This window comes from Chiloscyllium plagiosum, unplaced genomic scaffold, assembly GCF_037043375.1.
Source record: "Chiloscyllium plagiosum isolate Xiang-an unplaced genomic scaffold, Cpla_swu_hap1 HiC_scaffold_35, whole genome shotgun sequence".
In the NCBI taxonomy this organism is placed as follows: Eukaryota; Metazoa; Chordata; class Chondrichthyes; order Orectolobiformes; family Hemiscylliidae; genus Chiloscyllium; species Chiloscyllium plagiosum.
The window spans coordinates 65297661-65320726 of record NW_028270173.1 but is presented as its reverse complement, the minus strand read 5'-3'; the positions used below and the strand labels follow the sequence as shown (position 1 = coordinate 65320726).

The following is a 23066-nucleotide window of genomic DNA, read 5'->3' as shown; positions in this document are numbered from 1 at the left end:
ATTCTCCCTCATTTCAGTCCTGAATGGGTAGCCCTTATTCGTCGATTGTGACCCCGAGTTTTGGGCTTCCCCAACAAGCGGCATCTAGCCTATCCTGTTCCATTACGATTTCGTATATCTCCATGCGATCTCTAGTTTATCCAGTCTTTCTTCATATGTACTCCTGCCATTCCTGCAATCAGTCTGTTGAATATTCGTTGGATGACCAGGTAGATTGGTGAGCGCTGGGAGAGGCAGGCAGATCATACAGGATTCTCCTGTGGACCTCCCCCCTCGAACAAATATACCGTTATCAATACTGTTGGTGGGGACAGCCGAAACAGTGGTGACACAAGATAGAAGCTTGAGGCTGGTACAGAAGGTACAGACACTAGACATGGAGCAGCACAGCCAGGAATCAGGAATATGATGAACGGGACTGCATTCATTGGAATGCAAGAGGTATGACAGATAGTGCAGATGATTTCAGGGCTTGGTGGGAGAGTGGGAAAGAAATATCACAGCTATTGCAAAAGCATTGCAGAGAGAAGAGCAATGCAAGTAGCGTAATGTTCCGGGGAACAAGAAAACTAAATCACAGCAGGACTCATACACTTAATGGTAAAATCCGAGGGAGCGTTGCTGAACAAAGAGACCTTGGAGTGCAGGTTCATAGTTCCTTGAAAGGAGAGTTGCAGATTTATAGAATAGTGAAGAAGGCGTTTAATATGCTTCTCATTCTTACTCAGAGCATTGAGTATAGTATTGCGATGTCACGTTGCGTTTTGGCAGCGTTTGGAATAATGCATACAATTCTGGTCTCCTTCCTATCGGAAGGAAGTTGTGAACCTTGAAAGTGTTCAGAAAAGATTTGAAAACATATTGCCGGAGGTGGAAGTTTTGAGCTACAGGGAGAGGCTGGATAGGCTGGGGTTGTTTTCCCTGGAGCGTCAGAGGCTGAGTGTGACCTAATAGAGGTTTAAAAAATCATGAGGGGTATGGATAGAAAAAGCCTTTTCACTTGGGGTGTGTGAGTCCAGAACTAGAAAGCGTCAGTTAAGGCGAAGGGTATAAACGGGATCTAAGCGCAATTTTTCACGCAGAGGGCGGTGCTGCATGGAATGAGCTGCCATAGGAAGTGGGGGAGGCTTGTACAATTACAACATTTAAAAGACATCTGGATGGGTACATGAATAAAAAGGGTTTGGCGGGATATGGGCCAAGTTTTGGCAAATCAGAGTAGACTAGGTTAGGATATATGCTCGGCCTGGACAAGTTGGACCAAAGGGTCAGTTTCTGTGCTGTATATGTCTATAACTCTGTGACTAAGAGAGGAGGGCGAGTTGCGTTTTTGATTTGAGAACATATTATGGCAGTAGTTCGAGATGAGATTCAAATGCGACCGTCCAGTGAAGCTATATGGGCGGAATCGAGAAATAAGAAGGGCGTGATCACTTTGATGGGATTGTACTCTCAGCCTGCGAATAGTCAACGGGAAATTGAGCAAATCGGGAGGCAGAACGTGTTCGAGTAACAAGGTTGTAATAGTCAGAGATGTTACCGTTCCAAACATAGACCGGGACTGCAATAGTATTAAGGCCTTCGATGGGGAGGAATTTGTTACGTCTATTATAAAAAAAACTCAATCAAAACTCAGGTGGTCCTACGAAAGAAGGAGCAAAAAATCGATGTTCTCTTTGGCAACAAAGCAGGGCAATTAAATGAGTTGTGAGTGGGGAAAGGTCTGGGACTAGTGACAATAATTCTCTCAGTATTAACAGAGTTCAGGAAAAGGATAGTCCTGAACCACAAGTTAAATTACTAAATTGGAGCAACGCCAATTTTGATGATATCAGACAGTAACATTCGAATTCTGATTGGGTCAGGCAGTTCGAAGTTAAAGAGTTGTCTGAAATGTGGTAGTCTTTAACATGTTATATAACGAGACTTCAGACACTTTGTACTCCTGTTAGTTTGGAGAGCAAAGTTAGCAAAGTAGGGGATACTGATTGGCTAGACATAGTAAGGCAGTGGTCAAGAAAAAGGATGGACAAGGTCAACTGAAAATACCAAGGAGTCTTTGGGGATATTGAAATCCACTTCGAGGGAATCAGAAAGGCAAAAATAGAACATGAGATAGCTTATCAGATGGAGAAAAGGAGAATCCAAAGAGATTCTGCAAGTATGTTAAAAGTAAAATAGTAACTACGATTATAATAGTGACCCCTTAGAATCAGCAAGGCTGCCTTGGCGTGCAATCGCCGGAGGTGGGTAAAAGCCGAAAATAAAAATTTCCAATACGAATATTTACTGTGCAGAGACATAAAGTCATAGAGTCATAGAGATGTACAGCATGGAAACAGATGCTTTGGTCCAACCTGTCCATGTTGACCAGATATCCCAACCCAGTCTAGTCCAACCTGCCAGCACCCGGCCCATATCCCTCCAAACCATTCCTATTCATATACCCATCCAAATGCCTCTTAAGTGTTGCAATTGTACCAGCCTCCACCTTATCCTCTGGCAGCTCATTCCATACAGGTACCATCCTCTGCGTGTAAACGTTGGCCCTTAGGTCTCTTTTATATCTTTCCCTCTCACCCTAAACCTAATGCCCTCTAGTTCTGGACTCCCCGACCCTAGGGAAAAGACTTTGTCTATTTATCCTATCCATGTCCCTCATAACTTTGTAAACTTCTATAATGTCACCCCTCAGCCTCTGATGCTGCAGGGAAAACAGCCCCAGCCTGGTCAGCCTCTCCATATAGCTCATATATTCCAACCCTGGCAACATCCTTGTAAATCTTTTCTGAAGCCTTTCAAGTTTCACAACATCTTTCCGATAGGAAGGAGACCAGAATTGCATGCAATATTCCAACAGTGGCCTAACCAATGTCCTATACAGCCACAACATGACCTCCCAACTCCTGTACTCAATACTGTGACCAATAAAGGAAAGCATACCAAACGCCTTCTTCACTATCCTATCTACCTGTGACTCCACTTTCAAGGAGCTACGAGCCTGCACTCCAAGGTCTACCACTTCTCAGCCCATTGGCCCATCTGATCCAGGTCCTGTTGTAATCTGAGGTAACCCTCTTCGCTGTCCACTACACCTCCAATTTTGGTGTCATCTGCAACTTACTAATTGTGCCTCTTATGCACGCATCCAAATCATTTATGTAAATGACAAAAAGTAGAGGACCCAGCACCGATCCTTGTGGCACTCCACTGGTCACAGGCCTCCAGTCTTAAAAACAACCCTCCACCACCACCCTCTGTCTTCTACCTTTGAGCCAGTTCTGTATCCAAATGGCTAGTTCTCCCTGTATTCTGTGAGATCTAACCTTGCTAATCAGCCTCCCATGGGAAACCTTGTCGAACGCCTTACTGAAGTCCATAGAGATCACATCTCCTGCTCTTCTCTCATCAATCTTCTTTGTTACTTCATCAACAAACTCAATCAAGTTTGTGAGACATGATTTCCCACCCACAAAGCTATGTTGACTATCCGGAATCAGTTCTTGCCTTTCCAAGTACATGTACTGCTCTGGGACTACTGGCAATAAGTAGTGATGTCTTGAAAAGAGTTCACATTGGAGAAGAGGTGGAGTTGCAGCTCTCAAAATGCATAAAGGTAATTAATGGAGTGAGGCAGGGATCAGTGCTGGGGTCTCACTGATGTACAATGTCTCTAATGGAGTGATACAGGGATCAGCGCTGGGGTCTCGGTGATTTACCGTGCAACTAATGGCGTGAGACAGGAATCAGCGCTGGTATCGCATTGATTTACAACGTAGCTCACTCAGTGAGACGCGGATCAGTGCTGTGATTTATGCTGTGAGTAATGCAGTGAGACAGGGGTCAGTGCTGGGATCTCAGTGATTTACAATGTAACTAATGGAATGACACAAGGAACAGCGCTAGCGTCCCAATGATTTATAGTGTAACTAATGGAGTAAGACAGAGATCAGTGCCAGGGTCTCACCGGTTTACAATGTATATAATGGAGAGAGACAGGGATCAGAGCTGGAGTATAAGAGATTTATAATGAAACTAATGGGGTGAGACCTTAATCAGTGCTGGGGTCACAGTGAATTACAATGTAACTAATGGATTGAGTCAGGGATCATTGCTAGGTTTCATTGATTTACACGGTAACGAATGGGGTGAGACAGTCGTTGGTGCGGGGGTCTCACCGATTTACACAGTGACGAATGAACTGAGACAGGGATCAGTGCTGGGGGCTCAGTGATTTACAATGTCACTATTGGAGAGACAGATCAGTGCTGGCGCCTCGGTAACTTACAATGTAATTAATAAGTGAAATACGGATCCGTGCTGGGCTCTCAGCGATTTACAATGTAACCAATGGCTTGAGACAGGAATCGATACTGGGGTCTCAGGGATTATAATGTTATTAAAGGAGTGAGACAGGAATCAGTGCTGGGTTTTAATGATTTACAATGTAACTAATGCAGTGAAACAGGGATCGGTGTTGGCATCTCAATGGTTTACAGTGTAACTAATGGAGTGCGACAGTAATCAGCGTTGGGGACTCAGTGATTTGCACTGCAACTAATGGAGATAGACAGGTATCAATCCTGGGGTACCAATGATTTACAATGTTAACCATGGAGTAAGACAGGAATCAGGGCTGGGTTCTCAGTGATTTACAATGTAACTAATGTGGTGACGCTGGCATCAGTCTTGGGGTTTCAGTGAGTTACAATGTAACTAATGCATTGTTGCAGAGATCATTGCTGGTGTCAAGTGATTTCCAATGTAGCTAATGGAGTGAGACAGGGATCAATGTACGGGTCAGTTGATTTACACTATAACTAATGGAGTGAGACAGGAATCAGCACTGGGGTCTCAGTGATTTGTTATGTAACTAATGGAGTGAGACAGGGATCACTGCTGGGGTCTCAGTGATTTGTTATGTAACTAATGGATTGAGATAGGGATCACTGCTGGGGTCTCAGTGATTTGTTATGTAACTAATGGATTGAGATAGGGATCACTGCTGGGGTCTCAGTGATTTGTTATGTAACTAATGGGGTGAGACAGGGATCAGTGCTGGGGTCTCAGTGATTTTTTTATGTAACTAATGGGGTGAGACAGGGATCAGTGCTGGGGTCTCAGTAATTTACAATATATCTAATTAAGTGAGAAATGGATCAGTACTGAGTTCTCAGTGAGAGACAAGTTCAGTAATGGAGTGAGACATGGATCAATGCTGTGGTCTCAGTGGTTCCCAATTTAACTAATACAGTGAGACAGGATTCTGTACTGGTGTCTCAGTGATATGCAAGATAAGTAATGGAGTGAGACAGGGATCAGTTCTGGGATCTCAGTGGTTCCCAATTTAACTAATGCAGTGAGAAAGGTTTCCCCTACAACTCACCCCACACTGCCCACCAGCAACCCCACGGCCAGGCAAGTTGACATGCCTCCCAACAGCATTAACGAACCTACCTGCTCGGACGTTTGTTGCAGTGTGAATCAGATCCTGCCATTGGTGCTTATTCAGCCTTCCCAAAAAATGGTGCCAGATATCCGGGAATTTAAAACCTTCCGTTTTGCACCAACTCTTCAACCACAAATTCATCTGTCCCATTTTCTTGTCGTGAAAATCACTAGCACTCACCGGAAATGATCCAGATATTACAAACCTTTGTTTTTTTTTTAATCTACTGTGTAGCCCCCAGCATTTTTGGTGCAAGGCTTCATTCTCTAATTTTGCCGTATCAACAGGTACCACGATCTCTCACTCATCGAGTTGAGTACTTGTGAGTATTTCTTCGTTTGGCAAGTGATAAGGCCGTTTGGCAATGATGTGAAAATTTGAATGCACATGTCAATTTATTTGATACATTTAAAAGGAAATTAAATATTTGCAAAAGCTCTTATTGTTCAATGAGTTGACAATTTTGGAAGAAGGCGTCATTTTGGGACCAATGCTTTTTTTTTCTGGAGTTATGAATACTTTATTGGCACTGTTCAATATTGTAGTTCAGATTGTGTCCAAAGTTACTTTAGGTATGATTGTCAATTAGTTGCCAGCGACAATGTGTGGGCGGGCGTTAATTATAATAGTTTCTTCTCAAAATAATGCGTTCTTTGTACTACCACTTTTCATTTTATGTCAAATCTGAGATGGTCTACCAGTTTTGAAGTGGTGTCTCCATTTCGGAATGATGCTTCACCCTAATGCCCAACTCCAGTCATTATGGCTGCAGTTAAAAAGCTGTTTTGCTCAATGGAGCCGTGGCTTGTCAAGTGAATATAACAATGCTGATCAACCAGCAGTTGAAACAGTTTCAGAATGAAATTGTCAAAAATCACTTGACACCGGTCCAACAAGTTTCGGAGAAAGAATTATGGATTGTTTTAATGAAAACTTTATTAATGAAGGGCAGGATCTGGCCAGAACATTCTTGGAGGGTATCTCTACAGCAAAGACAGCAAGACATTTAAAATGACACGGAGAATATGAAGATTGCAGATGCTGGAGATCAGAGTCAAAAAGTGTAATGCTGAAAAAGCACAGCAGGTCAGTCAGCATCCGAGAAGCAGGAAAGTTTCAGACATAATGCCTTCCTCAGGAATGTCATGATGTCCTGCAGTGCTTTTCAAACGCCGCATTTTCCGACATTTAAAATGGCACAGTGATACAGTTCAAAATGTTCCTTTTAGGGGTTAAATGTACGAGTAACAAGCACGGAGCACCATGAATGAATAGGAACATTCAGAACTGAATAAAGGTTAGAAGAGGGACTTGACATAAGTAAAAAAGCAACAGAACAGTGGAGGCCCTAAAATATGGGAAGTGCTGTGGCGAAATAACGAAAGCTCTTAGGAGAGGAAAGAGGAGCCATGAAAAATGCTGGCCAAGATTAGGGAGAATTCAACGATATTCTAACAATATATCAAGGGGAAGACAACAACCATGGAAAGTGTAGGGCCCATTAACGATCAAGGGACAAATTGTGCATGGAGTCAGAGGACCGTAGCAGAATATTATATGCACTTCCGTCTATTCTCGGAGCAAGGAGGATGCAATCCAAAATTGGGAAAGATGGACCTTGGTGTCCTTGACCATATTGTTAAAACTCGTGAGGCATTCCAGTCTTTACTCACCGGTACTGGATGAAGAGTGTCGAAAGCTCGAGTTTTCTTTCATTTACTTCTGACTAGTACCAAAGAAATGGAAGACAGCTGTTGGATTTTGATTCGCCAGAGGTTTTCAAAGAGTTACTGACCAAGTCATTTCAAAATTGCAATCACTAGGCTCAATCCACAACGGTTGTAGTGAATACGTAGCTGGGAACTTCATCTTAAAAAGAAAATTGAGAAATTGTTGTGAACTTGCAACTGGACATTCGACGACCGAGTTGGTAGTGCTATGCAACTACGCAGACAGAGACCTTTCCTGGAAGTGAGTGGAAACAGTGAAGAGGAACGGTAGATATCCTCTGAATGACATGCGTCTGTCGTTCCTCAGGTAACAGTAAATTTGAAGTTGCATTTTCACAAACTGAGGGGTGCAGATCACCACAAATAAATCAGAATACAACAAGAGTTGCTCCTCATAAAGATAGTTTCATTTGTGGGAAAAGGTTAAAAATTGAAAGCTGAAGATATTACGTTCATTAAGCTGCTTTCACCAAGTTTAAGTCCAAGTTAAATCCTGTTCACCAAATCTAAGAACCTGTTCACAAAAGATGTTACACGATTTGTAACATCTGACAGTGAAAGATCGAGTTGGCAGATGACAGTGTGAATGGGCAGGCCATCTGGGTCTGAGCAGCAGAGAGGGCGACTGTGGTTGGAAGCCAGGCGGCTCTCCAGCTTTTGGGCACGGTAGAGAGACGATTGGGGATAGATCAGGGTGGGGGTGAGGAAGTGAATTCGGTGCCGTTTCTGAGTTCGGACACGTCGAAAAGCACGTCACCACAGTGTGCGGGGTATGTGAAATGGCTTGACGGGTACTTCTGAGATGTGTACCTGCATTTGGTAGTTTAACTCTTCCTCAATAACTATTTTAGTCAGTTTCGTCAGAATCGTCACAAGGGAAGGATTTGACTTGTGACTGTCCCACGGTTCCAGTAGCGTTGAATCAAAAGCATCAATTCCCCAGCAATTTGCTTAAAGAATTCCATGACGTAAATGATACGGGGTCCCGTGCACTTTCATGAACGGTCTGAGCAGTGGAATGCCCAACCCAATAGCTGCCAATGCCATTCCCATGTTATAAACTAATACAGCATGGAAACAGAACCCTCCGGCCAAATTGCCCATGCTGACCAGGATTTCCTAAGTTTTAATGGACCCATTTGGCTGCGTTTGATCCATATTACAGCAATGACAGTCTGTTTGGATGTGTATAAAAACCGTTGTAGTTCCAGTGGACCAAAGCTGCTCACTGACGACAAAGAGTCTAGTAACAAATGCAATCGAACCATCATGCAGAAAGTTAACTGGTGCATTTTATTTCAATGCACCATAAATCAACCAATCCGATCAAAGGCTTTCTGACCATTGGCAGATTTAATAGCTGATAAACAAGACTTGAAACGAATGACACGCTGTGATGGTACTACTTTCTTTACGGGAATTTCCTTGCTTAGGAAGTAGCTGATGGACGCATCCTGCACATGAAAAGCAATTTCAACCAGTCTCAATGTTATGATGGCCGTGTGCCTGGCTTCTATGTTGCTAATTTATTGGAGAATATTTGTCTGGATGCCTATGAATTTTTAAGTCACCAGGCTAAGCATGCAGTATTATCGCTGTGTGTCCAAACTCAGTAAAAATTGATTATTTCTTTTCTTCTGCATAGGTTATCAAAACATGATCAGTCTGTCGTGCCTTTTGATAGTGCAGTAGAAAATGGCAAGAATTAATCGCAGTGGATATTTCAAGAATACTTCAGGGAGGGGGAATTTTGTCAGGCTGAAACCAGTCACGCCAGCGACACGACGCCCCTCATCCATTGAATGAATCATTGTATTCAAATGATGATGCCCTGGAAATTTCTCTTAGCAATGGAAATCTGACTATATCATCCACATCAGAAAATAAATCGGGGGGTGGGGAGGCGCTGGGAAGTGAAATAATCTAATTCACCGTCTATTTCCAGCGGAAACGTATATTGTGCATTTCCACGGAAACAAATAGCCACTTGGGTAATCCCTTTGACATACTGTTAATTTCACAAAATCATTAGAAATATTGTTATCATAAAAAGGATCGCACCAATTGGACAGAAAGTCGGAGAAATCCCACATTAGTCATTTAAGAGATCCAGTGACATGGTTATGAGGTGTTATGTCTAATCTATTGTCACTGGAGCATCCAAGTCTTTCAGATATGATCACAGTCCCCGAAGATAATCAAAGGACCAGAGCCTCTGCAGTTTCTCTGTTGATGGTGGAAATGCATAGAAATTCACTGAGAAACTGAGGAGAAATATGAACAGCAACATCTGTTGTCATACAGCTTTCACGGCTCAGTTGGTTGAAGATCTGAGCATGAAAGCTAAACCTCAAAGGATCAACATCCCATGGAAAACACAGGCAGGTGGGCAACGGGGAGTGGCGCACCTTATTAGTAAGAAACAAAAATAATAGCAAGAAAGGATGTAGGGTGAGAGGATGTAGAATCGGTGAGGGTAGAGGTGAGAAACCTCTAACTTAAAAAAACACGGTTATAATATAGGCATCCAAACATTAGTCAGGATTTGCAGCACAAGAAAGATTTGGAGATAGAAAAGGTATAAAAGAAAAGCAAGGTTACCGTCATCGTGGGGGATTTCAATATGACAGTGGACTGAGAAAATCAGCTTGGTCGGGATAAGAAGAAAATGAACTTGTGGAATGTCTACGAGATGGCTTTTTGGAGCAGCTTGTGGTGGAGCCTACCAGGGAAGAGACAATTCTGGATTTATGGAAGTGCAATGATAAGACTTGATAAGGGAGGTGAAGGTGAAGGAACCCTTCGGAGACATTATAATAATATGATAGAATTTACCCTGCAATTTGAGAAGGAGAAGCTGGAATGAGATGTAGTGATACTATAGTTGAATAAAGACGTGGAGAAAGTATTCCTCATGAAGGGCTTATGCCCGAAATGTCGACGGTCCTGCTCCTCAGATGCTGCCTGACCTGCTGTGTTCATCCAACAAGACACTTCATGGCTCTTATTTTTGAATAAAGCCATGTGGGGGAACTGGATAGAATTGGCTGGGAGAGAAACTTAACATGCAAGGCAATGGAACAAGTTTCTGGTAGAAATTCGGGAGACACAGCAAAAACTTCATCCATAGAATAAAGAAGCCTGGTAAAAGGAGGACGAGGCAACCATGGCTATCAAGGGAAGTCAGGGGCAGCATAAAAGAAAAAGGGAGCCATGCAATATGGTGAAGGACAGTGGCAATCCAGAGGTTTGGGAAGCCCGCAACGACCAACAGATGACAGTTAAAAAGAAGTAAGGAGGGCGAGGGTTAAATAAGAGTGTAAGCTGGCAAGTATTATGAGAGAAGATTGCAAGAGATCGATACGTTCTTGATTGCCGCATATTTCAAGGATAAAGCGGGAAAAAGGGGTTGATTTTATTTTGGCCATGATTGAATGTAGCAGCAGACTTGATGGGTCGAATGGTCAAATTTCTGCACTTTTGTCTTATGGTGCATCCTTGAGGATTGTGGAGAACAATTTTGCCGGTTAACATATGCGGTTTAACTGAAATGCAATTCAAACGAAGCATGTTAGATGCCGGATAACAGGCCAAACTAAACCAGCCTCCTGATCCCTGAATTTAAAACACAGTAAAACTAAAATTATTGAATGACCTTCAAAATCTTCAAGTTGTTCCTCATCTGATTTTACAAATAACAGATATCAAGCACCAAATTTATGTTAGACCAAAAAAACACTTGATAATTTGATACTTATATCGTAAGTTAAGCCGAAAATGGATGAAAAGCAATAGTATTTCATATCTATGGCCTCTCCCCAATCTGCATGAAGTACTATGACGATTCTCTTTCACACACGTGCACATGCGCGAACTCAGAGACAGGCAAGCGCATTTATGTGATAAATTGAAAGCAAGTAAAGAATTCCAATTTGCCAGTTAGCAGTTTCAAAAGGGGTCGTAAACCTTCATGAACCCTTGAACGATGTGTTGTACGCCAAACACACGTGATTATATATTCTTGAATTCCAAAGTCACCGGTTCTTGCAAATAATTTCTGCAAACCACTGCAGAACTTTAATTGATGTCTGAAATATTGGAGTCCCTCCCTCAATACCGTCAACTTTGTTTGAAGTAACAAAGTACAGAATGAAATGCAAAGCAACTTCAATCCAGTGGTTTTGAATACCCTCTCCCTTCTGCCCAAGACCAAAAGTAAACCTATAGTTTCTCTTCAGTCCTCAACATTTTCTGTAATTTGTTTCCCCCACGTCGTTCTACCTTTGTTTGACCAATTAAAAATCAAACTAATACCGACCAGTTCTTCAGTATTAACATATCCTCGTGCCTAATTAATTAAACAGTGACCAACTTTCCAGACCAGTGTCTGTAAACTATAAAAGTTTATTTGTTCTCTTCAAAACAGAAACATCAAGCAGCTGATCAAAGTTTCATTCTCATCTTCAGTCCACAGTTCCAAACGAGTGATGAGACAAAATCAAAACGAAATTGTGAACTTTTCAACGTGGCATATGTATATTTCAAACAATTCATAAAAAAATCTGATATTGGTGATGTGTTTAGCTGTGATACTTCAGGACATTTAGTTAACCAATACAACAAACATTAAAAGCCTGACACTGAGTTTCATTTTTATTCCCAATCAATCTATGCATTCAGTTCCAGCTGTCCAGTAGTCCTTGACATCCTTCATACTTGACATACTATTGGCCGGCAGAGTATTCACATCATTATGAGTTGTTCATTTTACCACTAGGTCTAGAATTCCCAAAGCAAAGTTTCAAGGTACCCCTTTGTATTTTGCTCTCTAAAGCTAACTCTTTTCTTTTCAGGAACTCCATGAAATATTCGCACATTAACCAGGCATCTGGTCATTTTAGCTAATATCCATTAATGATTTTTGATGCAATTTATATCTTCTTTGAAAACACGTTTGTCAAGTTAATAAATTAAAGGTGAAATAATGCCAGATTATGTTGTTTTATATTTCTTACAATCATGGAAGATCGGACATCAGACTCAAATTACTTTCAACATAATGACATTTATCGCTTACAGTAGCTGCTAGGAAATGCAGAGAAGTAAGAGTATTTTTTTACCTTTCCCATATCATCTGAATAATTTTATAATAAAATAAAATCTGAATAATAAATTAGAGAAACTGAGCACTGCTTATTTTATTTAAATCTATGTAAGTTGAACGATTTCTATTTAATTGCATAGATCAATTTTAATTCTGGGAAGTATTAATCATTTGACTGAACCAAAGAAAAAATCAAAAGGATATCTAATGATATGCATTAGTTCGTCTCTAAAATGTTTCTGGGAAGCTGCATAAATAAATGTGTTTGTACAAGAACTCAAACATCTGAGCATATATCCAGATTGTTCTGCAATAGTGGCAGGTTCATCATAATTAGCTTCTAAAAATTGTGTGTTTATGAAATGAACACTGATAAAACATATAAAATTTACCATCCATAACAATATGAAAGTGCCAGATATCACTAACAATAAAATAATGGATTTCCTTCTGACATTTACCTCTGGATCAGAATTATTTTCAATGCACTTGTTACGTCGTAGTCCACGTCTTATTCGATTGGCAATTAAAATATGCCTGATAGTCAAAGCATTAAACAGTAGGATTAAAACAAATGGTAAAAATGGGGTTAATATGGTATCTAGCCAAAAAAGCACTATAAACAGAGTTGATGTGTAGAAGCTTGGTTTTGTATAACATGACCATGGTATGTTGTCAATTATTTCCCGAGGTTCATAAATAAAGTAAATTGGAACATTTTGCAAGATGCCACATAAACAGATCACTGATAATACTACTGTACAACATTTCTCAGTGCAATACTTAATTCTTAATGTTTGATGGCAAATAGCAACGAATCGATCAAAAGTGAAAGCTACAGTAAACCAGACTGATAAATCAACTGATACAAATAACAATGCAAGATTGAGTCTACAAACAGGAGTATAGTTCAGGAATGAATGTGAAAAATAAGCATCATTAATTTCATACAGAATCACTTCGAATAGTAGAACCATTAAATCAGCAACTGCCATAGCCAACAGGTAATGGGTGATACATTTTGAGAGGCCACACCGTCCACGTAAGAGAATGAAGATTGTCATCAAGTTAGCTGCAGAAAAGGTGGAAGAAAATTACAATGTGCACTTCCTCAGATAGATTACCAATCCTGACAGAAATGTTTTATTCATGCAGGAGATGTGGGCCATGGCAGTATTCATTAAATAATTCATGATTAGTCTTGACAAAATAATAATGACTTCCCTTCATAAATCACTATCACCACTTTTGTGGTAGAGCACCCAGAATTGTTGCTGAGAAGGCAGATGGTGCATTGATGGAAAGACTATGCCAAAAGATGAAACAAATCCAAATTAGAATGGCATGTTATTGAGAGGGATTTTTACAGGTATTTAATGAACTATAGATCTATTATACTTATTAAACTATGTGGTAGTTAATGAAAGGCAGCAAGATTCTGTTGAAGAATGCATGTTTTGCTGCTGCATTTCTTGTCCATAGCACACATTGCCATCAATTCTTTCATTGGTTGGTATGTTATGCACGCTGTGATGGAATATTGGGCACACACAAAATGTAGTGATTTAAAATTACTGAGGGTCCATTATAGATGATGCTATACTATAGGGAGAAAGTGAGGTCTGCAGATACTGGGAGATCAGAGCTGAAAATGTGTTGCTGGAAAAGCGCAGCAGATCAGGCAGCATCCAGGGAACAGGAGAATCGACGTTTCGGGCATAAGACTTCTTCAGGACTGTATGACTATACTATAGTCATACAGAAACCAAACGTGGAATATAGCCACATAATGATCAGTCTCTGGGAAATTCGAGTAACCGAAGGACGTATGTGGATGATCTAATTTCTGCTGTGGTCAATGGCATCCCCCAGTTTGAGAACAGCATGATATTTAGTTATGGAAAGAAGAATGAATAACAAGTGCTACAATCAATTTATTGTTTTTTCTATTTGGCTGTTGTCTGTCACTTGTGCGGCATGAAGGTTACTTGACAATGATTGCATTAATTTCTGGAAGACGATGAAATTTCCAAGCAAGCATATAATGTTAACAAGAGGGGCTAACACGTTTTCTCAGCTATAATTTAGTTTGCAAAAAAATCCATCTGCCACTTATCAGCCCAGCTCTGCATCCTGTTACTATCCTGTTTTAACATACACCAGCATCAACGCTATCCACAACTCCACCTATCTTCACGACATTGGCAATCTTACCAACCCACCCTTCCACTTCATCATGCATGTCATTTGTCAAGATAACAAAGAACAGACGTCCCAGGACAGATCCCTGTGGAACAGCACTGGTGGCCGAGATCCAGGTTGAATGCTTTCCATCTATGACCACCCTCTAACTTCTATGGGCCAGCCAATTCTGTACCCAAACAGCCAACTTTCCCTGCATCCCATGCCTCCTTGCTTTCTAATGAGCCTACCATGGGGAACCTTATGAAAAGCCTTGCTAAAATCCTAACACCACATCCACCACTCTACCTTAATCAACGTATTTTGTCGCATCCTTAAAGAATTCCTTAAGGCTTGTGAGGCATGACATACCCCTGACAAAGCCATGCTGACTATTTCTAATCAGGCTATGGTTTTGCAAATAACCACAAGTCCTTTCTCTTAGCATCCTCTCCAATGATTTGCCCCACACTGACTTTGTGCTGACTGGTCTGTAATTCCCAGAGTAATCCCTATTCCATTTCCTGAACAAGGGAATAACATTTGGTACCTTCCAAGCATCTGGTACTACTCCAGTGGACAGTGAGCATGCTAACTTCATCGCCAAAAACGCAGCAATCTCTTCCTCCCACTTTCTGTAGCAACCTTGGTTCGATCTGGTCTGGCCCAGTGGACTTACCTGTCCTTATGTTTTTCAACAGTTACAGCACATCTTCCTTCCCAACATCAATTTGTCCTAGCATATCAGCCTGTTTCACTCTGCCCTCACAAGCGAAAAGGTCCCTCTTACTTGTAAATGCTCAAGCAAGGTATTCATTAAGGATCTCCGATTGCAAGCACAAGTTCCCTCCAATATCCCTGATTAGCCCTGCCCTCACACTGCCATCGTCCGGTTCCTCATATAAGTGTAGAGAGCTTTGGCGTTTCCTTTTTCTTACCTGCCAAGGGGTTTTCATTCCACCTTCCAGATGCTCAGTCTATTCTTCAGTTCCTTCCTGGCTACCTCGTAACCTTCTAGATCCTGTCTGATCCTTGCATCCTCAAATATACTTCCTTCTTCCGCTTGACTGACTGTTCCACATCTCTTGTCATCCAAGATTCCTTTACCCTTCCAACTATTTCTTGCCTCAGTGGTACAAACCCATCCAGGACTTAACAGTCTCCACATTTCTGTTGTACATTTCCCTGAGGCTATCATCTCCCAATTTAAGCTCCACAGTTCCTGTCTAATGCCATTGTAACCCTCCTCCCCCAATTAAATACATTCCCGTACTGTCTGCTCCGATCCCTCTCCTTGATTATTCTAAAGATTGGGGTGTTGTGATCACTATCACTGAAATGCCTTCCCACTGAGAGATCTGACACCTGACCTGGATCTTTTCCAAGCACCAAATCCAAAGTGGCCTACCCTCTAGTCAGCCTATCCACAAAATTAAAACAGGAGTCCTTCCTGGATACAACTGTCAAAATCTGCACCATCCAAACTATTTGATCTATGGAGGTGCTAATCAGTATTGGGGAAGTTGAAGTCACCCATGACAACAACCCTATTATTTCTACACCTTTCCAAAATCTGCTTCGGAACCTGCTCCTCTGTGCTTCCGTTGCTTTTGCTAACTCCCAAGAAAGTGATTGCTCCTTTCCTAGTTCTGACTTCCACCCATAGTGAATCGTTCGGCAAATCAACCTTGATGACCTCACTTTCTGCACCCTTGATTAGTAATGCCATTCCCCCACCTCTTTCCCCACACCTTCCTCCCTATTCCTTTTGAAACATTTGATTCCTGGAACATGCGACAATCATCCCCGTCCCATTACATCCTAGTCTCTGTAATTGGCAAAACATTGTAGCTCCAAGTATTGATCCATGCTCTGAATTCACCACCCTCATTTTTGACATTTGAATTAAACCAAACACACTTCAAACAATCACACAGACTGTAACTTTGCCTTATCAATTCTTATTCTTTCCTCAATGATTCTCTGCACTCTATATCTGTCAGCTCACCATCTACTCCATCCGCTGATCCACAGCTGTGGTTCCCACCCCCCCTGCCAAACGAGTTCAAAATCTCATAAAGAGCTCTTGCAAACTTCTTGAACACGATTTTGTTTCCCCTCCAGTTCAGGTACAACCCATCCTCCTTGTATGGGTCCCAACTTCCCTAGGAGGTACCCCAATGATTTCCATATATTTAAAGCCCTCCCTCCTACACCAGCCCTGCAGACAAATGTTCAGCTGCACTCGATCTCTGTCCCTCCCTTCACTAGCCCGTGGCATAGGTAGTAATCCTCATATTACTACTCTGTTTGTCTTGCCTTCTAGCTTGCAACCTAATTACCCATATTCACTTTTCATATTCTCATTCCTTTTCCTAGCTATGTCATTGGTACGGATGTGTAACGTGACCTCTGGTTGCTCACCCTCCCCCTTGAGAATCATGTACACTCGATCAGAGATATCCCTCACACTCAGAAGGCAACATGCTATTCGGGAGGCTCGTTCATGACAGCACAATCACTTGTCTTTTTGATTAGATTAGATTCTCTACAGTGTGGAAACAGGCCCTTCTGCCCAATAGGTCCACACCGAAACTCCGAAGATTAACCCGCCCAAATCCCTTTTCCCTCTGACTAATGCACCTAAATGACAATTTAAGCGTGGCCAATCCACCTAACCTGCACATCTTTGGACTGTGGGAGGAAACCGGAGCACCCGGAGGAAACCCACGCAGACACGGGGAGAACGTGTAAACTCCACACAGTCATCCAAGGTTGGAATCGAACCCGATTCTGTAACCATTGAACCGCCTATCACGATCACTCTCCCATTTCCCTCATGTGTCACAAAGCTCGGCTTAGTGGCAGAGACCTGGTTGCTGTGGATTTCCCCTCCAAACACAAAGCAACCAAAGCATTATACTTATTATTCAGAGGAAGGGGGAATCCCTGCACTAACTGTCTATTCCCTTTCCCTCTCCTGCCGTTCACCTATCTACCGTTATTCTGTAACTTTGGAGTCTCTACATCCCTGTAACTCATGTCTATCATCCCCTCAGCCACCAAAATGATGCGAAGTTCATCCAGCTCTTGCTCCAGTTCCTTAACCTGGTCTGTGAAGAGCTGGTGTTTGGTGCACTTCTCGCAAGGGAAGTCAGCAGAGACAATAGTGGTGTTCCTTACCTCCCATATCCTGCAATGCGACTGTCCATGCTTCCAACCCCTCAGCTCTCAATCGCCAAAAGAGATTTTTAAATAATTCTTAACGTAACAACTCTCCACACAGTTTTCCTTTTTTGATTAGAGGGGACGCCGAGTGGAAGACACTACACGTGCAGTGTTTTGGGTTTAGCCACTGCCCGAATATATTACATCCCTTACCCAGCAGTCCCCATGACCTCGTCAGTTCCAATTCAACCTGTGCTCCGGGTATTCACGAGGTAAGCATTTTATATTGAAATTTACCTTCCTTGCTGCCCTCTGGCTCACTGTCTCTCACTCCCGTTGCAGAAATTATTATTGTGTGAGAACCTACAAACAATGGACCTATCGTTGGAAAGAATTCAGGATAAATTACAGTCTGTGGTTCAAGCACATCGGAATTAAAAAAGAGCATCATTAGCCCAAGAGAAGGTAGTGTCAGACAGGGAAAATATTCTCCATGAATATGAACAGATTAAACAAATTCACACAGTAACTGGTTCTTACCAGGAATACCAACGATTGCGAGGATGGGATAGTAAATGTTTTCTATTTGAATGATCACTGGTGGACTCATACTCAGATTGAGGCGATATTGTTTCTCTGTGCAGGCAGCCTTTCTAACTTAAAAATAACTGTCTCATTTATAGCAGTGGGAAAGCCTCAAGTGACATTGACAAAAACAAAGTAATTGAGTTAATTACAGGCAGATAAACAAGTAAGTTATGGGAAATCATAATTACTGCTGCCTATCAGGAATACTATGCAATGATGTTACATGTTAAAATAATAAGGATAGCAAAGTATTATCGTAATCGAGCATTTCAACCAAAATAATTCTACATCACCATTCAAAATTGATGGCACAGGGCCGCTGAATTTCATTTCGTGGGCGCCATATACACAAAACAGAAAATGCGTTTTTTTTGCGGTGCACTTGAGTGTAAATTAAGAATCTAGTCTAGTTATTCCAATATATGTTATTTATAATTTAAAATTATGTTGGTGGATATCGTAAATGAGGTATATGTAATCAAGCTATATTCGAGTGACATAACCAGGTGCATGCAGATGATCAGCATTTCAGCTAAACAGAGATATTTTGTTTTTGAACATCTGAATAATACATCTTTTACAGTCGAAACTGGCTTAATGATACAAGGTTCCATTTAATTGTCATTCTACTAATATTTTAGAGTATGCTGACAGTTGTTGCTTGTTTCCTGTATAAGTGACAATATTAACAGTACAGACCTCACCGTCTATTTATGTATACAGATAAATATTGATATATTTAGCACCATATACGTGGTTTTCATTTCTTGTTTTAATATTATCTTCCAAAGTGAAGAGGCAGAAATGACAACATTTGATAACAAAGTGGGAAAGTATTCTGGATGTTCCAAAAATGTTAGATATGAAAATGATAGATTTGATGACTCTGATTTGGAACAGGTGTTTAAATCTATAATTGGAAGGTAAGGGCATCGAAATCAAAGCCTGCTGACATCCCATGTTGCTCGCTATCACCACTTCATTAATTGTTCAAGGTGAAAACATCCAAAAAGCATGTTGTAGTTTCACAGAATCACTGGGATTGCACCATCCAGAGACTTCATGGAGGTTCAGAGAACCCCAACAGTGTGGAAACAGGCACATCAGCCTAACAAGTCTATCCTGAGTTTCTGAAGCGTAGCCCAGCCACACACATTCTCCAACCCTACTACTCTCCATTTACCCCTGACTAATGCACTAACCTATACATCCCTGATAACTATGGACAATTTATCATGGCCAATTCACCTAACCTGCACATCTTTGGATTGTGGGAGGAAACGTGCAAACTCGACGCAGCAGCCGACCGAGGCTAGAATCGGACCCGGGTTCCAGGCGCTGTGAGGCAGCAGTGCTAACCACTAACCCAGCCTGTTGCACTGTCCAAACTCAAGTCATTCAGAACTATTACCCTATTTCACCCCATAACTCCGCATGTTTAATTTCTTCAGGTTTTCATTGAATGTTCATCAAATTGGAACATATCAGTGACTCAGCAACAAACAATTTGGATGCATAAATACCAGATTATCACAATCTGTGTAATCCATTCATTTGTACATTTCTACCCACAATGTACAATGCAGTAAGATTGTAACGCTAAATATTGTGGGATCAAATAATGGAAATCGCTTTTCACAGCATGATTTCATTAATCTCAAGATAGTTCTCAAATCACAAGACAACCTTTCTTTACACTTTTAATGTTAAGAAACATGTAAAAACTGATGCAGTGTATAAAAAAAAAGTTTATCTCGCGTGCCCCACAAATTGTTTTTAAGTATCAGCCTTCAAATACAATTTGGAATGTACTCGTTCTGAGAGATCAGCTCACAAATCAAGGCCACAAAACCAGTCAGGGTTTTCATCATCGGCGATATGTATTAAATGGGCGTGATAGATGCTAATAAAATCATGAAGGATGTGAATAAAGTGAACAGCCAAGGAGTCCAAATGTAGAGGGCATAGATTTAAGGTGAAGGGGAAAGATTTTAAAAAGGCGTGAGGAGTAAATTCTGCATGACGTGTGTACTCCATATCAGAATGAGCTACCAGAAGAAGGGGGATATTAATAGTACGGGTGTAGAGAGATATGGGGACATACTGGCAAATTGGACTCAGTCAGATGGGATGCTTGGTCGGCACAGGAAATTCCTGATGAAGGGCTTATGCTGCCAACATCGACTCTCCTGCTCCTCGGTTGCTGCCTGACCTATTGTGCTTTTTCAGCGGCACCCTTTTGGGCTCTGATTCTCCAGCTTCTGCAGCCTTCTCTTTCTCCAAACAATCACAGTAACATAATACTGCTTTCTCTCGATCGACATTGACCCCCTTTAGCTGCAAGGTCACGCCCACCTTCCTCTATAAAATGTCTAATATATCGCCCCCAATTGTTTCCTGTGTGAGGGAAACCAAAGGTTCAAAACTCTCTCAATGCTGGAATTCTCCCTCATCTCAGTCCTGAATGGGTAGCCCTTATTCGTCGATTGTGACCCCGAGTTTTGGGCTTCCCCAACATGCGGCATCTAGCCTATCCTGTTCCAATACGATTTGGTATATCGCTGTGAGATCTTCAGTTTATCCAGTCTTTCTTCATTTGTAGTCCTGCCATTCCTGGAATCAATCTGGTGAAACTTCACTGATTGACCAGGTAGATTGGTGAGCGCTGGGAGAGGCAGGCAGATCATACAAGGTTCTCCTGTGTCTTTCCCCCCTCAAACAAATATACCGTTATCAATACTGTTCATGGGGACAGCCAAAACAGTAGTGACACAAGGGAGAAGCCTGAGGCTGGTACAGAAGGTACAGATACTTAAGGGAGGCAACAAAACAGCCAGGAATCAGGAATATGATGAATTCGACTGCGTTAATCTGAATGCAAGAGGTATGATAGATAGTGCAGATGATTTCAGGGCATGGGTGGGAGAGTGGGAAAGGAATATCACAGCTATTGCAAAAGCATTGCAGAGAGAAGAGCAATACAGGTAGCGTGATGTTCCAGGGAACAAGAAAATTAAATCCCAGCAGGACTCATACACTTAATGGTAAGATGCTAGGAAGTGTTGCTGAACAAAGAGACCTTGGAGTGCAGGTTCATGGTTCACTGAAAAGAGAGTTGCAGGTAGATAGGATAGTGAAGAAGGCATTTAGTATGCTTTCCTTTCTTGGTCAGAGCATTGAGTATAGTATTGGGATGTCTGTACAGGACGTTGGTTTGGCAGCCTTTGGAATATTGCATGCAGTTCTGGTTTCGATCCTATCGAAAGGATGTTGTGAACCTTGAAAGGGTTCAGAAAAGGTTTGAAAGCATATTGCCAGGGTTGGAGATTTTGAGCTACATGGAGATGCTGAATAAGCTGGGGCTGCTTTCCCTGGAGGGTCAGAGGCTGGGGGTGACCTTATAGAGGTTTATAAAATCATGAAAGGTATGGATAGGATAAACAGAAAAGGTTTTTTTTCCCCTGGAGTGGGTGAGTCCAGAACTAGAGGGCATCAGTTGAGGCTGGCAGGCAAAAAATATAAAAGGGATCTCAGGGAAACTTTTCACACAGAGGGCAGTGCTGCATGAAATGACCTGCCAGACGAAATAGTGGAGGCCAGTACAATTACAGCATTTAAAAGGCATCTGAATGGGTACATGAATAAAATGGGTTGAGCGGGATATGGGCCAAGTGCTGGCAAATCAGAGTAGAGTAGGTTAGGATATATGCTCGGCCTGGAAAAGTTGGACCAAATGGTCAGTTTCTGTGCTGTATTTCACTATGACTCTGTGACTAAGAGAGGAGAGTGAGTTGCGTTTTTGACTTGGGGATATATTACAGCAGTAGTTTGAGATGAGATTCAAATGAGACCGTCCAGTGAAGCTATATGGTGAAATTGAGAAATAAGAAAGGTGTGATCACTTTGTTGGGATTGTACTCTCAGCCTGCAAATATTCAGCCGGAAATTGAGCAAATTGGGAGGCAGATCTTGGATAGTAATATGAGTAACAAGGTTGTAATAGTCAGAGATGTTACCCTTCCAAACATAGACCGGGACTGCAATAGTGTCAAGGCCTTGGATGGGGAGGAATTTGTTAAGTCTGTTCAAAAAAACTCAATAATAAGTCAGATGGCCCAACGATAAGAATGGGAAAAAATCAACGTCCTCTTTGGAAACAAAGCGGGGCCAAGTAACTGAGTTGTTCATTGGGGAGAAGTCTGGGACAAGTGACAATAATTCTATCAGTGTAAACATAGTTCTGGGAAAGGATAGTTTTGAGTCACAAGTTAATTTACTAAAATGGGGTAATGCCAATTTTGATGGTATCAGACAGCAACATTCAAAATCTGATTGGGGCAGGCAGTTCAAAGTTAAAGAGTGGTCTGAAAAGTGGAAGGCTTTCAAAAGGCTAACGAGATTTCAGACTCATTGTGTTCCGGTTAATTTGGAGAGTAAAGTTAGCGAAGTAGGGGATACTGATTGGCTAGAGATAGTAAGGCACTAGTCAACAAAAAGGAGGAGGCATATCTCAGGTAACGATGGACAGAGTCAACTGAAAACACTGAGGAGTCATCGGTGATGTTGAAGTCCACTTGGAGGGAATCAGAAAGGCAAAAATGGAACATGAGATAGATGGTCAGAAGGAGAAAAGGAGAATCCAAAGAGATTCTGCAAGTATGTTAAAGGTAAAGGAGTAACTAGGATTATAATAGTGATGCCTTAGAATCAACAAGGCTGTTTTGGCATGGAATTGCCAGAGATGGGTCAAATCGTTAAATAATAATTTCCAAAATGAGTATTTACTGTGGAGAGACATGGAAGCTCTGGGTCTAATGAAAAGTGTTCAAACTGGAGAAGAGATGGA

At 41.6% G+C, this 23066-nt stretch overlaps 1 protein-coding gene across 1 annotated transcript; it reads right to left on the bottom strand.

The window, feature by feature from the left end:
* Nucleotides 1-12450: 12450 nt before the first annotated feature.
* On the bottom strand, nucleotides 12451-18242 carry LOC148141069 (cysteinyl leukotriene receptor 1-like). The gene is made up of 2 exons (XM_087979071.1): nucleotides 18173-18242; nucleotides 12451-13355 (listed from the first exon to the last, which is right to left on the bottom strand). The coding sequence occupies exons 1-2, from the start codon at nucleotides 18240-18242 to the stop codon at nucleotides 12451-12453; spliced, it is 975 nt and encodes a 324-aa protein (XP_087835197.1).
* Between the last annotated feature and the right edge of the window lie 4824 nt (nucleotides 18243-23066).

Excerpts from the sequence above, each read along its gene's own strand:
- LOC148141069 (XM_087979071.1), bottom strand. The coding sequence starts at position 18,242 with ATGAGTCCACCAGTGATCATTCAAATAGAAAACATTTACTATCCCATC. Across the intron at positions 13,356-18,172 it reads CGCAATCGTTGGTATTCCTG|CTAACTTGATGACAATCTTC; the intron begins GTAAGAACCAGT and ends CCTTTTCTGCAG.